Here is a 15,752-nt window from a genome sequence, read left to right as displayed (position 1 = left end):
ACTGAATCGGAGATTCCTACTGGTAGATGTGTATATGAGTGTATGTCAATAAAGAAAAGATACTTCTGTAAAACATCCAAGCTATTGTCGTTGTCCAAACTGGAGGATTGACCAGAACTTCTCTTCTCCTGACAATCATGCACCACTTCAATCTGAAATGATGAAAATAAAAGTTAAATTAGCATCTATGTAAGTATAGTTCTTTTTGGAGAAAATCTAGCTCAAATTAAGTTCTCTCTAGGTCCTGTGTAGATAACTTGAAAACACCAGGATTATTTTTTTCAGGAATAACTTTGACATACACTGGTAAAAAAAAAAAAATTGAGTTGCCAAAGAGGACAGATTTAAGATACTAATTAGAATTTATTTTACACATGGGGCACCTGGGTCGCTCAGTCGGTTAAACATCTAACACTTGATTTCGGCTCAGGTCATGATCTCGGGGTCGTGAAATTGGGATTCTCTCTCCCTCTCCCTCTGTGCCTCCCACCACCTTCCCCCAGCCCCCACTCGCACTCTAAGAAAAAAAATTGTATTTTACACATTAAATAATGTCTCATTCATTTGGCACTTTTGGGAAGTGAGGTTAATTTATAAAAAGTTGAGTTTCCAAATAACTAAAGTTTATTCATTGAAGAAAAAAACAGCTTTTTAACCTTAATGATTTTTGATGGAAACTTTCCAGGAAATATTCCATGAATCCTTGAGTTCTTTAACCAAGGATACACAACGTCATTGACTCGCCTTCTAATGATTCAGTGGTATCATCAGGAATATGAATGATGTGATAAAAATCTGATGATACACTCCAGGGCTAATAACATGTGGGTAACTATTTGTTCTTAAAATGGCCATAACCTGTCAGTCTCTGTCTCTGCTCTCTGCCACATGTCAGTTTTTGCTACAAGTGACTTCCCTGAGCCTAAACCACTATCTTATTTTGAAGACTCTACAGGACTTGGACTGGCCTGCTGCGTCAACTACATGAGATCTGTGGTGGTGATTTGTTCTTCAGAAGCCTCAGAAGTATCTTCCAGGGATCCTGGCTGTATGTGGACTTCTGAGCCTACAAAACGCCTGAACTCCAAGCAAATGTTGCATTACTCTGTAACAAGTAGAACCCCAAAAGAAGTATGAGATCTGTCAGCTAAAAAGCATTTCCACAAAACATTACAAACACCTGTGGAAAGGAATAAACATTCATTGACTATTTCCTATATATTGTGCAGGCACCGTTGTAGGTACTTATCACAAATCATTGTATCCAATCTTCCCAGCCATTTAGCAAGCTGTGGCACACTTATCCTCATTTTACGTATGGGAAAGCTGAGGCTCAGGGAGGTTTAGCAACCCGGCCAGGGTCCCATACCTAATAAGTGATGAAACAGAGTCAAGCCCATGGTGTGCCACCATTATGCTCCCTCCTTAAGACTAGGCTTTGATTCGCTCTATCTGAATGTGCCAACTATTATCATTTTAATACTATAACTAAGACTGAGACTGCTGCGTGCTTCTTCACGCATCAGAAAGTTATGCATCCTTTACTCCTAACAGGTTTCTGAAAGACAAGTTTGGAAAGTTTCGAAACACAAATTTATACTTTTAAATGCCTAAGGGTTATGCAGATGGACTTGAACTGGAAGAACGTGAGCAGTTTGGAACTCGGTTCACCAGCTGGAAATCTCACCCAAAAAATGTACAGAGCCACAGCCTCCTATTTTGCCCCTGGGATATGCAAATGAGTAACTCCACATGGACGAACGTTAGGGTGTCATGAGTGGAAACGAACTTCCGAAAGACCCGCAAGACTATGGGATTCGGTATTCAGCCTGTTTCTTCTTGAAAACAGAAGCTGTGGCTGTATAAGATGATAACCAGGCCATTCATTAGCCAGCTCATAATGGTGTAGAAATATTATGCTACGTATTATGTTACGTTATGATGAGGGTGTTGCGTTATTATCCCCAGTTTATAGATAAGGAAATGGAGCTCCAGAGATCTTACCCTAGGTTATGTAGCCAGTAACTGATGGATTTGGCATTAAAAGCCAGGTAGTCTCTATCACTGCTACACTGCCTCTTGGGAGATACATGTTCTTGTCCTTATTTACCATCAAGAAGACACGAGGAAAATGCAGGGCCCTACCGTTACGATGAGGCTGCTCTGTGCAGATACCAGAATATCATGGACAACTGAGAAGGAGCCTTGTATCGATCAAGAAATGAACAGACGCCTTCTTTGAGCCCAGAGTATGGGCCATTAGCACCTGTCCTTTGTCCACGTTTCATACTTACAGGAATGTAATCAGTTATGAAAGGAATCTCCTTTTGTAGAAACGTGCAATACTTATTTAAGTTTATTGAGGTGGGGTGGGGGAAAGAGAAGCTGGGTCTGATAGGTGTTTTACAGAAATTAATCCTGAACTTGAGCCAAGACTTGAGAAACTGCTCATACACCTGGGAATATGCCAGGACTGCAATTAGACACAATGCAGGAGCACCTTCTTTTAGATTAAATAGGCTTTCAAACATACAAAATTGGTTTAGTGGATTAAAAATATGGTTTAAGCCTCCATACCAATTCTGCAACTACAGCAATAAAGCCAATTTTGAATTAATTAATGGTATTTACTTTTAAGTTGCTCTGATTTTGTCTCCAAGTCTTCTTTCCTGGTAGAAAAATATGAAAGAGGAATTTCAAACCAGAATTAAAATCAACACTTTCAATTAAACTGCATGCATGTTTATTAAATAGAGAGCTATGAATATTCTAACATATTTATATTAGTATTCATAAATCACACTATACAAAACAGTTGACTGGTTAGATTCATCTATACAATTTCAACTTCTTATCAAGGATCACTTCGCTACATCTTCACACATTCTCTGACTCATCCAACAACCACTTGATTGCCGAGCGAGCATGAAGGTAAGTGTTAGCATTCGTAATTATTTGCAGATTTACTGTTCATTTTGACACATAAGCATTTCATCAGATTGTAGCTCACTGACTAACTGTATCCAAAAGAGTTTGGAGAAACATCTGAATTTAACTAATAACTACATGCCAGGCAGTTCTAAGCCCTACACACCCATTTTGGTTTTTAATCCTCAAATCAACCCTAACAGATATGTACTATTTCTATCCCCATTTCATAGATAAGTAAGTAAGGTTAGTATCTTGTCCAAGAAGCAGAGGTAGTATTCAAATCTGCATAGTCTACTGTCAGAATACATACTCCTAACAACTACATAAAACAACTCTGAAGCATATTAAAATGCTAAAACAAAATAAATTTCGTCAAAATTCCAAGCTTTGATCTTTCTGTTCTTCCTGTTTAATCTCTTCTTTTCTTAAAATATGTTGAAAGTGAAGCTATCTGTATTTTTTAAAGTTTACTTGTTTTTAGCAGTCTCTACACCCAATGGGGGGCTCGAACTCACGACCTGAGATCAAGAGTTGCATGCTCTTCCAACTGAGTCAGCCAGGCGTCCCTCCCCTTCTTTGTTTCATCTTTCTGTTGTGTTTACAACAGGTGAGCCCATATATTATTAAGCAAGGAGTCCAAATGTTCCTACAAACCCCAGGGCATGGTCCAACGCAAGACTAGGTCATTCGATTTCCTTATTTTCAGTGCGGCTAAAAAAGGCTGCCACCCACACAGGCTGCAGGGGGGGTCTCTTCTCTCTATGGAAGAAATATACTTTTTGCCCTTTCCTCCTTGGCAGGAAGCACTGCAAGGCACACTCAGGGAAAGGCCATGCTGTTAGGTTCTCTAAATTTTATATTTCACTTTCATTATTTAAAAATACATTTTAGGGGCCCCTGGCTGGCTCATCGGAAGAGTGTGCGACTCTTGATCTCGAGGTCATGAGCTCAAGCCCCATGCTAGATGTAGAGATTACTTGAAATAAATAAACTTTTTTAAAGAAGTAAAAATAAAAATACATTTTATAGGGGCACCTGGCTGGCTTAGTCAGGAGCACATGTAAGTCTTGATCTCAGGGTTATGAGTTCAAGCCCCACGTCGGGTGTGGGCCTACTTAAAATACACACACACACACACACACACACACACACACACACATATGTATATTTTATGTACAGAACATAGCATAACGTATAGAGATATTGAATCTCTATGCTGTACAGTGGAAACTAAAGTAATGTGTGTCAACTATACACAAATAAAAAAAGTTTATATACAAGCTTTATGTTTATAGCATCATATATATAAATATATGTTATACTTAGTGGCACTTACCACATAAAATCAATTTCTCAATGAACACTGATGTTCACCACTTTAAAGACACCTGATACACAGAGATCCAAACTTATTTATAAAGGTAACTGAGGGAGCCTTACTAATTGGCTGTCCTAATAATTAATTCTTTGCAACTACATTAAGAGATGAAAAAGGAATATATACACAGTTCATGAGGAATGCAGCTTTTTCTGAAAAGCGAGGTAGAGAAATTCATTCTTGCAAAATGTGAATAGATACATGAAATTATGGTGCACCTGTACTACATGCTAAGCTCCATGTTTAGGGCTGGGGATACGAACGTGAACTGCACACAGTCCCTGTCCTTACGGAGTTTACACTCTAACAAGAGAGACGGAAAACAGGCAATTACACAAAAGCAGTAAAGACACACGGCTGCGCATGTGACCACACAGCATGGACGCTCAACCAAACTGGGCGCCGAGGAGGAGAGGCAGGAAAGAAAAGCCTATGTGAAGGAAGTGGACTAGGGACAGGAAATCTGCTGGAGGAAAAGAAGCCAGCAAAGGGGAAAGGGAGAGGGAAGCAAGCAGTGTCTCAGAGAGAGAACAGTACTGTAAAGTCCAACAGGCAAGACAAGTAGAGGCATGTGAAAGGGAAAGTGGGGAGACAGGGAGACTGCTGCGGTTGTCAAGGCAACAGACGACTTTAGCTTGGATTAAGGAAGTGGCAGTGAGCAACAGCAGTGGGGATGGAAAGAAGTGGATTTTGTGACTGATTAAAGGTGGGGCATGAGTGCAAAGGGGAAGCCAGTGACCCAGGGTGGGGCGACCTCAGGAATCACAGTACTATTCGCTGAGATGAGGAACAGAGGAAGAGGGGAAGGTCTGCAGGAGAGGCTATCAGGCTGGGGTACGCGGAGTCTGAGTGGCCTATAGGAAATTCAAGGAAGCAGACTGTAAATGCAGGTCTGAAGCTTCCGAGAAAGATGCGGACTAGAGCTACAGAGTGAGGAGCTCAAACCACAGTTTACCCCTCACAATGTTCTTTGCTAACTTCCCTCTGTATTAAGTATTAATTCAGGGGTTAAGCGACCGACTCTTGATTTGGCTCAGGTCATGATCTCAGGATCGTGAGATCGAGCCCCACGTGGGGCTCTGTGCTCAGCGGGGAGTCTGCTGGAGATTCTCTCCCTCGGCCGCTCCCCCCACTCCCACTCTCTCCCTCTCTCTCTCAAATAATAAAATCTTTTAAAAAAATTAATTCAACAAATATTTATTGCATCCTGCTAGTTGCCAGGCACTGTGCTAGGTACAGAATTGTTTGATGCAAATTAATAAAAATAAACAAAAACAAACAAAACCAGTTTGACTTATTGTATAAAATATTAACAAAATTTGATTTGACCAAATCTTACATACTTGGCTTAGCAATTAAAAGTCTTAAAGAATTATTTAGACCTGATTGTTATAATCCCCACTACTCACAGAGCAATGAGGTAAAAATAAACAATGTCGGTAGCATAAATGATGCTTTGATTTAATTTAGAAACCACAATAAATAATGGGTAAAATCATTTATCCATCCATATCATTTATTCAGTCAACTGCCTTCTTCCACATAAATACATTAGGCAGTCTTAAATTGAGGAAAATTCAAACTCCTAACAAATAGTCATATTGTGGATGACACGAGAGTCTCTAAAATGAAAGAAAGCTTGATTTATTTTAACATTGCCAATTGTTTTTCTTGGTTTCTTTTTATGAGTGGGCATTTGATGAGACTGAGTTTAGAAGCATAAGCTACTTTTCAGATGGTCATTTTTCAAGGTAAGTTTAATGCGGAGAGAATATGGATGATTATTATGAAAAAAAGGGAAAAAGTTAATTGTGGGCAAAATTCAAGAATGAATTGTTGCTGGTTTTAGATGTCAAACTGGTTTTTCACATGTACGCAAACTCAGAAAATGTACCGAAGAAAAGTAATAAAGATGAGTACCTTTGGAAAAAAGTTTACATGCTTGAAAGAAAGAGTATCCAACTCCCACTGCAGAAAAAAAGTGTAATGCCATTAAATAAGAATATTGGAAGGAAAAAAAATAAAACAAAATGTACTTTCAGTGACAAACGCCTTCAGCGGAACTGAGCTTTCAGAGGACTACAGAGCAAGAAACCTTCGTCAGACGTCAGACGGATGGTCTAGTTTATTCAGTACTGTTTATATACTAGAAGGGTTTTCTGTCTTCACAACAACCCTTTCAAGTCAGGAGGCAATACTGTTCCTATTTTACAAACAAGGAAACTAGACTAAAAGAAGTTAAGTGAACTGCCCCAGGTCACACAGCCGATAAACAGAGCCAGACATCTACCTGAGGTCTGTCTTCTGCTAAGGAATATAAACCTATCCTATTTTTATTCCCATAGCTGTTAGTTTGTAGCCCCTTATTGGTTTTTTGGGTTGTTCTATTCTTTTGCCCTGTATCTTCTTAGTCAACGTTCTTCACTTACGGCACTGTTCATAGTTTCATTTGTGAGCATATTTTTATATTTAATAACTAATAACTACATAGCTTTTAGCATCGAGCTCAGTGACATGCTTTCATCACTTCGTTTTCATATGATCCATGCAGGGACTGACCGAGGTTTTCATGCTCCTTATGCTTGGTTCAAGCTTTCTCCCAATTTCAAAGCACTTCCCATACATTAGTGAGGTCTCTGATCCTTCAGATCAGACAGACCAAAGTTCATCCCCTGTTCACCTGTTCAACTAACTTGGGGCCCCAAAGGCCAAATTACTCTCCCCTAAGAGGCCCCGGCCCCAGAGGCAGCTCAAGGGAAACTTCGGGCAATGGAATCATCTTACTTCCAGATTAGTTTGCACCACAGTCAGGATAGTTATTTGACCCTACAGAATGTAGAAAGGAAATGGCTATCACATGGTTAAAACTAGTCTACAAAGATTAAAACAAGAAAACAGACTCTAACAGTTAATTACTAGCAAAATTACTCTGTTTACCAGCACTTAGAAAAGGCAATCCATTCTATTACCTAAGGCATTTACCTACTAGAAGCTAAGAAGAACCAAGTAATAATCTATCCACGTAAGTAGTAAATATGTGTGTGCGTATGCACACGCGTGCCCATGTGTACCAGATTCATATGCTTTCCTCCACTTGTGGAAGAAAGCGGTGGGTTTGACGCTCGTAAAATGTTCATGAAGGTTGGACCATTCAGTCCCGATTGTCCTCATTCTGTACAACACTATGTTACTACTATGCTTTTCTGTTGTACGATAATCTCGACCATGACTTCTGCCTTGTGCAAGAGTGTAAACGTGACCAAAGGTGCTTAAATAAAATTTCGATTTATCAGGACTGAAGAATGCATTCAGTATTTACACCAAGAGTGACAGACAATAGCAGGACAAAAAAGAGTGAACATAAGATACCTTACCATGTTTAGGTGAAAACAATGGTGTTCTAGATCTCATCAAATTGTCAGAAGCAGGTACCACAAACTGGACCGGCTTCACGTGCTTATCCGTCACGTTCCTGAAACCAGCTTGTTGGTTCTCAAATACGCTTCGGATGTGTTCAAGCTTGAGTTGTACAGTCTGCATTTGAACCTGCGGGTTGTACGAGACTTCTGTGAAATACTTTCTGAATTGGGGTCATTACAAATCTTATGACATTTCTCAGACCCAGATGGTTGAAAAATTTAATTTAGAGCTCAAAATATAACTAGAAAAAACTGGGAAAGCAACAGAAAACAGTTGAACGCACTATCTTCACATGGTCATAAAACCAGAAGATCTCAACCAAAACAACTTGAAGAAATTGATCGAGCAGTCATGACATAGGTCACCGTCTAAAGTGCGTTACCCGTCCTGGCTGGAAGGAATAAGGGCTGGAAAAGGAGGCGTGTTTAGCACAAGAAAGCCACCAGTTAAGCACTAGTCAGAGCAGTGCGTTACGTGTTAGCCTGCAGGACATTCTACAGTTCTCTGTGGTATAAAAAGCTCCTCCTAGATGATTTGAGGCAGTTAGAGATTAGCTTGGTTGCTTCCAGAGAAATCACTTGGTTATTGTTGTGGCCACGTTTCTGATTTTCTGGGGTATCCCTTAAGATCTGCAGCTAAGCACGGTTTTAGATACTGTTCCAAACTGAAGAGTCAACTACACATTTTGGCAACAAACAGCATCACAAAATCTCTTCACTACAATGTAGTGAGAGTGCTTCATGACATGTCCAACAGGGTGTTACTGCGGCAACCCATAGGTCTCTTCCTTGTTAATACCAATGTCTGCTCATACCCCTCCCCCAACAAGCCCCTTTATCTTTTCATTCTCAATCTCCGTAGGAAAGCCAGATCTGTGGCCACACAGCACCTGTTGGTAGTAAGTGCAGCAGGAAGACAAGACATTTGGAGTAGAATGCTCCTGACATGGGCCCAGTATTCTCCTAGGATAGCTTTAGCCCCTCCTCTAAGCATTCGCAAAACAATGTCTGTGAAAACTCCTAGTATGTGAAAAGAGTTGAAAAATAATGGCATCACAGCTCAAAGAGGATTTATTCTCCATTATATAGCAAGCATAAAGCCTTGGGATGCTTTCTTTAAAAGTCTATTATTTACTAATTTAGTGTTTTTTTAAGAAATCTCTACACCCAACGTGGGGCTCAAACTGGTGACCACGAGATCAAGAGTCACATGTTCTACCAACTAAGCCAGCCTGGCGCTTCAAGCCTTTGGATTCTCTGATGCTTAATGGTGGTACTAATACCACGCCTCATCCTTAAGAGAAGCGTGTAACTGCAATTTGACATAAAGTTAACTGTGAAGTAGTAAATCCCTTGCCAACACTACTGGAATTACAGTTTTAAAAAATTTGTTCATTTGAAAAAAAAAAACAAAAAACAAAAAACCAGCCTCTTACCTTGAGTTCAGGAGATAAAATTACATCAAATTCATACTGTAGTGTATCAGGATCATAATTTATAAAGGGCAAAGCCATCTCAAGAAAATTTTCAATGTCTCGAAGGGCTTTCTGAGCGTCTTCTTTAGACTGAAACTTATCTATTTCCTGATTAGCTAGAAGGCATTCTCCTTCATCACAGCACTGACGAGCCTGATGAGCAAATCACACACACGCATGCACGCACACACACACACACACACACACACAGATACACACACACACACAAAACCATGAATGAATAAATAGAAATATGTTTGTCCTTTAGGAGTGTTTACCAGCCCTGGCTTCTGTGAATCAGAGTTGTTCTCAGAGCTGTGAAAAATAAAGATATCTGGGCTCTACCCCCAGAAATTGCAATTCAGTAGCTCTGGGCCCGAAGCCAGGCTGGGAAGCACTGTACTTATTTCATAACAAGGAATTCATTCTGCAGTGAAGAGGCTGACCATTCTCTCCACACTAACACTCGAGCTGCATGCTACGTTCCCCAGATCAATAAGTGATGTATGAAACGCCTCGGAAAACATAAAATGTAATATAAATGTGTAGTGATTGCCAAGGACAAGGATAAAAGTTTCCTTGCCAAGAAGGAGATGTACAGATTAAAATGTTCACGTTCAGATATGACACCTGTAAATGATATCCTCATTGTACATTCCACTTCCGAGGCCAGCTCTTCTGTTGACTGCCTAATTCTGAAAGGGGTCAGACCTCCAAGCCATGGAGGAATATCTTCCCGTCACTGTTTAATTTCTTATTGCGGTAACTATGAAGTGTGGAAGGAGTTTCCGGCTTTAGCAAAATGCCTCTAGGGCTTCGGAAAGTGTGCTGACTGCAAACTATCACTGGAGGAGAGGATTCAGAGATGCACCCAAAATAGAAAGGAAGCCATCACAACCGTGATCTCAATATTCAGAACAGAAGCCAAAATTCTTACAATACTAGACTTGCCACGGATACGGCAAAGGTACGTGGATTAAATAAACATCATCAAAGTCAATCCTTCAACATCTTCCAAATTTAATTCCAAAGCTCTCCCAGACAGACCTTTACCCTATACCCTAGAAGACAAAAAATTATCTTCTCGCTCAGAAACATATCAGGCCTCATGACACTACCTGCTGCAGGAGTTTATGCATTTTGAAGATCCTGCTGAGCTGTATCCTTTTGGCTTTGATCTCATTAACCAAAATATCAGAAAGGTAACGTAGTTCATTGCACCTCTGGCAGATCAAATCAAGTGCATAATGGTGATTTGCGGCAAGTCTGTGTCCGTGTAATATCACAAACCGGGCCTTTGCTAACAGATCCTAATGTTAAGAAAGGAGTAAAATAAGAACGGTATGATATCTGTTCAAATAGAGAAGAAACAAGAAAGTAATTGAGAAGCAGACTGGTTTAGCAAGGCAGAGAGAGTGCCAAAAATATGATTTGATGTCACACTTCTGCAGGCTCTAAGAAAGCTCACGGTTACAGTAATTAGCTGACAGCAGTGACGCCATCAGAAACCCACGTATTGCTGGTACCAGAAACAGAAAATTAACCAGCCTGCTCGGAGTGTGGATGAGGCTTGCTTCTCCCGGTATGTACAGATTTAGAACAGAACCGCATATATCCAATGAGGTGCGCGGGGGCCAAATGAAAGCTAACGGGTTTCATACCATCTCAGCCTTGGAAATCTCGGTAGTCGTCATCTCCCTGACTACTTTACATACCCGAAGTGAACACCACAGGGTCTCCAAGTCAAAAGCGATCTTTGTGACCTTGCCCCCACTCTATCGACTACTGGCATCCCCCCTCCGCTTCCCCCCGCCCCAGTCCCCCACTTGCTCCTGACATAGTGACTGAAACGGTAGGGGGTCAGGAAATATCTGTCAAAGTAAAACAAGAAAAACTGAAGCCCATAACGATGAAGTGACTGGCCTACTTAGCTGGCAGGAAACCCAGGGTTAAAACAGGGAGTTATTTTTTAAATGGGTATAGTTTCAGATTTGCAAAATAAAAAATTCTGGCAATCTGCTGCACCACAATGTGACTATAGTTAAGACTACTGAACTATATACTTAAAAATGGTTAAGATGGGGGGCATCTGGCCGGTTCAGTTGGTGAAGCGCCCGACTCCTGATTTTGGCTCAGGTCATGATCTCGGAGTCCTGAGATCCAGCCCCGCGTCAGGCTCTGAGCTGAGCATGGAGCCTGCTTGAGATTCTCTCTCTCTTTCCCTCTGCCCCTCCCCACCCCGCTCATGCTCACTCTCTCTTTCTCTCTCTCTCTCTCAAAAAAAAAAAAATTTAAAAAATCGTTATGATAGTATAAATTTCATGTTATGTGGGGGTATTTTTTATCACAAAACTAAAAAAAAATTAAAAACAAAAATAAACAAACAAAAACCTCAAAGCTTCCTCATTTCCACGCCAATTTTTCTTCTCTTTCTACTATGCCACAGAGATTTATAAATTGCCCCACAGTCACAACAACCTACAAGCATAATTGTAGAACTGGTCACCACAACTGCTGCCCCTCAAATTCTGTTTTTAGATGCTTACAGTATACCCATAAATCTATTTGTTTGCTAGGAATGCATTTTAAAAAACAATGGCTTTGCTCTCCCATATAAGACAGAAGAGCAAAGCTAGTGTGTTAACTATGAAAGCCATGAGTCCAAGCCTTTAAGACCAGCAAAATGATAATTGTTGGCTCTTTTGATTACTTATTATATAATCACCTCTCCCAGGTACTGTGCTGTTTTACCTACAAATCTAAAAGAACCCTCATAATCATTCTACAAAGTAAGTCACTTTATCCCCAATTTATAGAAGACGACAGCAAGGCTTAGAAAATTTAATCAACTTGCCCAAGGTCACACAGCTACTAAGACAAAGCAGATTTATCTGTCTGAATCTGTGTTTGCTTCAACTGTACATCCACAGGATGGATATTTAAGGAATTATGCTCTTGTAGACTTCCATCATTTCCAAGTACCAAATGGCATTCTTTTTTTTTAAGATTTTATTATTTATTTGAGAGCGAGAGAGCATGAGCAGGGAGAGGGGCAGAGAGAGAGGGAGAAGCAGACTCCCCACTGAACAGGAAGCCTGATGCGGGGCTCGATCTCAGGACCCTGGGATCGTGACCTGAGCCCAAGGCAGACACTTAACCCACTGAGCCACCCAGGCGCCCCCTCAAATAGCATTCTTGATAGATATTTTTCTAGCTTCTTCAAAATGATTTACGCCTTTGTTCCTAATGGTGGGCCTGAAACCGTTCACATCATCATCTCAGAGGCCACCTATTACAGCTACAGGACACGTCTGCAGTGTCACCTCTGGCTCACATTGGTCAGAAAAGAACATAGACCAGTATTATTAAACCAATTACACAGACCGTTGCTATGAAAGGCGGCCTATAAGGGTTGATACTACCAAAAACTATCAGAATGTAACTATTAGAATAGTGAACATCTGAGATGTGATCTTACCTGAGAATTTTCATCTAAGTTTTCCAACTTTTTTATTTTTTGTTTTACTTGACCTATGTTCCCTGTTACATCTGCCAACTCGGCTTGTTGGTTTAACATAAGTTCAACTTCACTCACAAGCTATAAATAAGGAAAAAAAAAAACAAGTCTTAAAAGCATACAAGGTATTAAGCATTTTCCCTTAATCCAGTTTTGTAGGAAATGCTATTAAAAAAGACAGCTACATGGAAAAAGGGCACATGTGGAGAATATTTTATTCCCAGAATTGAACAAGTGAAATACCAAGCAAGTTTTCCTGGGTGGAAAACAGGCTGGCCACATGCAAGAGAGAAAAGCAGTGAGTTTTCCTTGGACCTCCTGGTAAAGTACTATATGATAGAGACTGCAAGGAGCCTGACCATGTGTGATGTATTTTCCAGAAGCATCCAGCTAGAAGGTACTTTTTTGTAACCTTTAAAAAAATGTATAATTAGATAGGATTTCACTTCATGTATCAGGTTTTTCATAGAAATAAATTACTGGATCTGAAAAAAATGTTTTTGTTATGTCGTATTAAAATATGGCCAGTATAGTTATATGGTATTTAAAAAAAAAAATCAAGAAAGAAGTGAGTATTATTTCCTTGGAAAGCTATCCCATAGTAGGCCGAAAGCATTTTATACGTAAAATAAATTACAATAATAAACATCAGGGTGAACGGCAACTTAGTCCTGTCTTATATGTTAGCATTTAAGTGCTTTCTCATAGGAAATTAGTAAGCAAGAAAGACATCTTGGGGAGGTGCGGGGGGGATGGGGTAACTGGGGGATGGGCATTAGGGTGGGCACTTGACGGAATGAGCGCTGTGCATTATATGCAACTGATGAATCATTAAATTCTACGCTGAAACTAATAATACACTATATATTAACTAAATTGAATTTAAATAATTTTTTTTAAAAAGACAGACATCTTGGCAGGGTTCACTCACATTTGCCCCATTTTCATCTCTCTCTGGTTATAAATGGGCATCCTGTGAGACTATATTTCTGATGATCAAGGAGCAAGGACCTCTGACATAATGAAAAAAAAAGGTAGAAAGGAATGTTTTGACTAACCTCTTGAAAATCCTGCTCAAACTTCCATAGTTGCAGATATTGCTCCATTTTTAGTTGGTGTTTTTCCCAAAATCCATCAAAAGCTATCTCCATATCATGTACTTGAGTCAGCAATCTTAATAAAAAAAAAAGTCATCAGAATTCCTTCACAATAACGATCCGTCTTGTAGGCATGTACATAAACGTGGTCTAGACATTAAGAATTACAGGCAAAGTCAGAGGCCATGACACTTGGTCCATGAAGAGACCATCGATGTTCACGGAACCTCTTTCACAAGCAAACTAATCTGTGTGAGACAACTAGGGAAGGTGTTCTCAGATTCCCAGAGGTGCAGGAATATTTTCACACTTAACAGATGGCAGCAAAATGTATAATTCCCTTTCAAAAGTATAAAATAAGTAACTCTAAACCCAAAGCAGAGTACTCACTTGTTAACAGTTTGCCAGTCACCATTTATGTGGTGACGATGTTCAAGCCTTGAACTGACAGCGTCTTCAGAGCCAGGCACTTCCAGACTTGTGAGGAGGATTTTTCCCTCTTTGGTTACTGCTGTAATATCATTCTATAAAAAGGCACAATGGGATGAATTAGCCTGCTAGTCCCCTAATTTGAAGGACCTAAAGAGAAGGAAGCACACACCTACAGCATGCAGAGGAGAAACAGCAGTTCTAGAAGAGTCTTTACTGAGTACGTCAGTACCACAGAACCAAAACCCATGAGGATCTGCAAGCAAGCCTCTGCCTGCTGAGAGGGATGTTGCAATCACTATTTTTATCAGATCATTATGGGCAGAAGTACCTTGTGCTCCATTTGTAGTCTCCTTCTCTAACTGGTAGAAAGTTCTAATTTATTCTATTCTACTAATATTTTTAATGTGCTCCAGTAAAGCAGTACCAGCCTAATGAAGTCTACCACACAAGAAAGCATAGAGTAAAAATAATTTTTAATGCATATTCAAATAGAGTTTGAAGCCTTTCCTACTAATCCTTAATCGTTACCCATCACTGCCTGCCGTAAGTATGACGTTACTTCATGTTTAGATTAATTAATTCGTCATGAAGCATATGCTTTTTTCTATTCAAAAGGTCTTAACCTTGGTGGGTAGATTCTTCAGGCATCTAAGAGTGATCTACGACTCCCTTCAGGAGATCCAAGCGTCCTCTGAAATGTTATGCAAAAAATTCGCGTGTACACGTATTTGAGAACAGGCTCCAAGACACCACCACCAATATGAATAAGAACCCAGACATGAAGAGCGAATATTTGCGAAGTACCAGCTATGCCAAACACTGTTGTACATACGTCACACCCTCCACTTCATCCTCACAGCGACCCTACGAGGTACGCATGCATCATCAACGTCAACCTCACTGTGCAAGTAAGGTCACACGTGCAAATGCTGCAATCACACAGCTCAGGAGGGACAGAGCTGTCTTTCCCTGAACAGTTTCACTTTTAGATTATGATTCAAAATTTCAGTTTCTCTCCTCTTCTTAATTTAAAAATGTCACCTCAAAAATAAATAAATAAATAAAATAAAAATGTCACCTCTCCATAGAGCTTGTATCTGTGAGTGCCCCCCCAGCAAGCCCACTACCCTATGAAGGGCATGAATTATTATACAGGGCTGCCTGGTGCTCCATTAGATCAATCTTTTTTTTTTTCTTCAGATCATTCTTAAGCTTTCTGGGGAAAGTGAATCTCAAAGTACTTGGTGATCGAATGGTGACTCAGAATCCTTCACGAGCCAACACTCCAGACAACGGGGCAGGAGGGCAAAATCAACTTGCTGCCATTCAAGGTCTATCGTACAACACATCAAAAACTAGTACTCTGGGGGCACCTGGCTGGCTCAGTTGGCAAAGCATGCAACTCTTGGTCTCAGGGTCATCAGTTCAAGCCCCACATTGGGTGTGGAGTCTGCTTAAAAAAAAAAAAAAAAAAGAAAAACTAGTACTCTATGGAGAAGAAAG

General features: G+C 40.1%; 1 protein-coding gene across 1 annotated transcript in view; it reads right to left on the bottom strand.

Annotated features, from left to right (window-relative positions):
- The window catches only part of MCF2 (MCF.2 cell line derived transforming sequence), a 79,540-nt gene that overhangs the window by 39,125 nt on the left and 24,663 nt on the right, over window positions 1–15,752 (bottom strand). Inside the window, exons 7-15 of the mRNA XM_044392435.1 lie at window positions 14,208–14,341; window positions 13,779–13,893; window positions 12,682–12,801; window positions 10,322–10,513; window positions 9,165–9,356; window positions 7,684–7,855; window positions 6,230–6,277; window positions 2,632–2,669; window positions 64–152 (exon numbers count right to left, since the gene is read on the bottom strand). Coding sequence (XP_044248370.1) covers window positions 64–152; window positions 2,632–2,669; window positions 6,230–6,277; window positions 7,684–7,855; window positions 9,165–9,356; window positions 10,322–10,513; window positions 12,682–12,801; window positions 13,779–13,893; window positions 14,208–14,341 — 1,100 coding nt within the window. The remainder of the gene's footprint in view (window positions 1–63; window positions 153–2,631; window positions 2,670–6,229; window positions 6,278–7,683; window positions 7,856–9,164; window positions 9,357–10,321; window positions 10,514–12,681; window positions 12,802–13,778; window positions 13,894–14,207; window positions 14,342–15,752) is intronic.

This window comes from Ursus arctos, chromosome X (genome assembly GCF_023065955.2).
Source record: "Ursus arctos isolate Adak ecotype North America chromosome X, UrsArc2.0, whole genome shotgun sequence".
NCBI classification, from domain to species: domain Eukaryota; kingdom Metazoa; phylum Chordata; class Mammalia; order Carnivora; family Ursidae; genus Ursus; species Ursus arctos.
The sequence above is the reverse complement of the archived record's forward strand: the minus strand, read 5'-3'. Positions and strand labels throughout refer to the sequence as shown.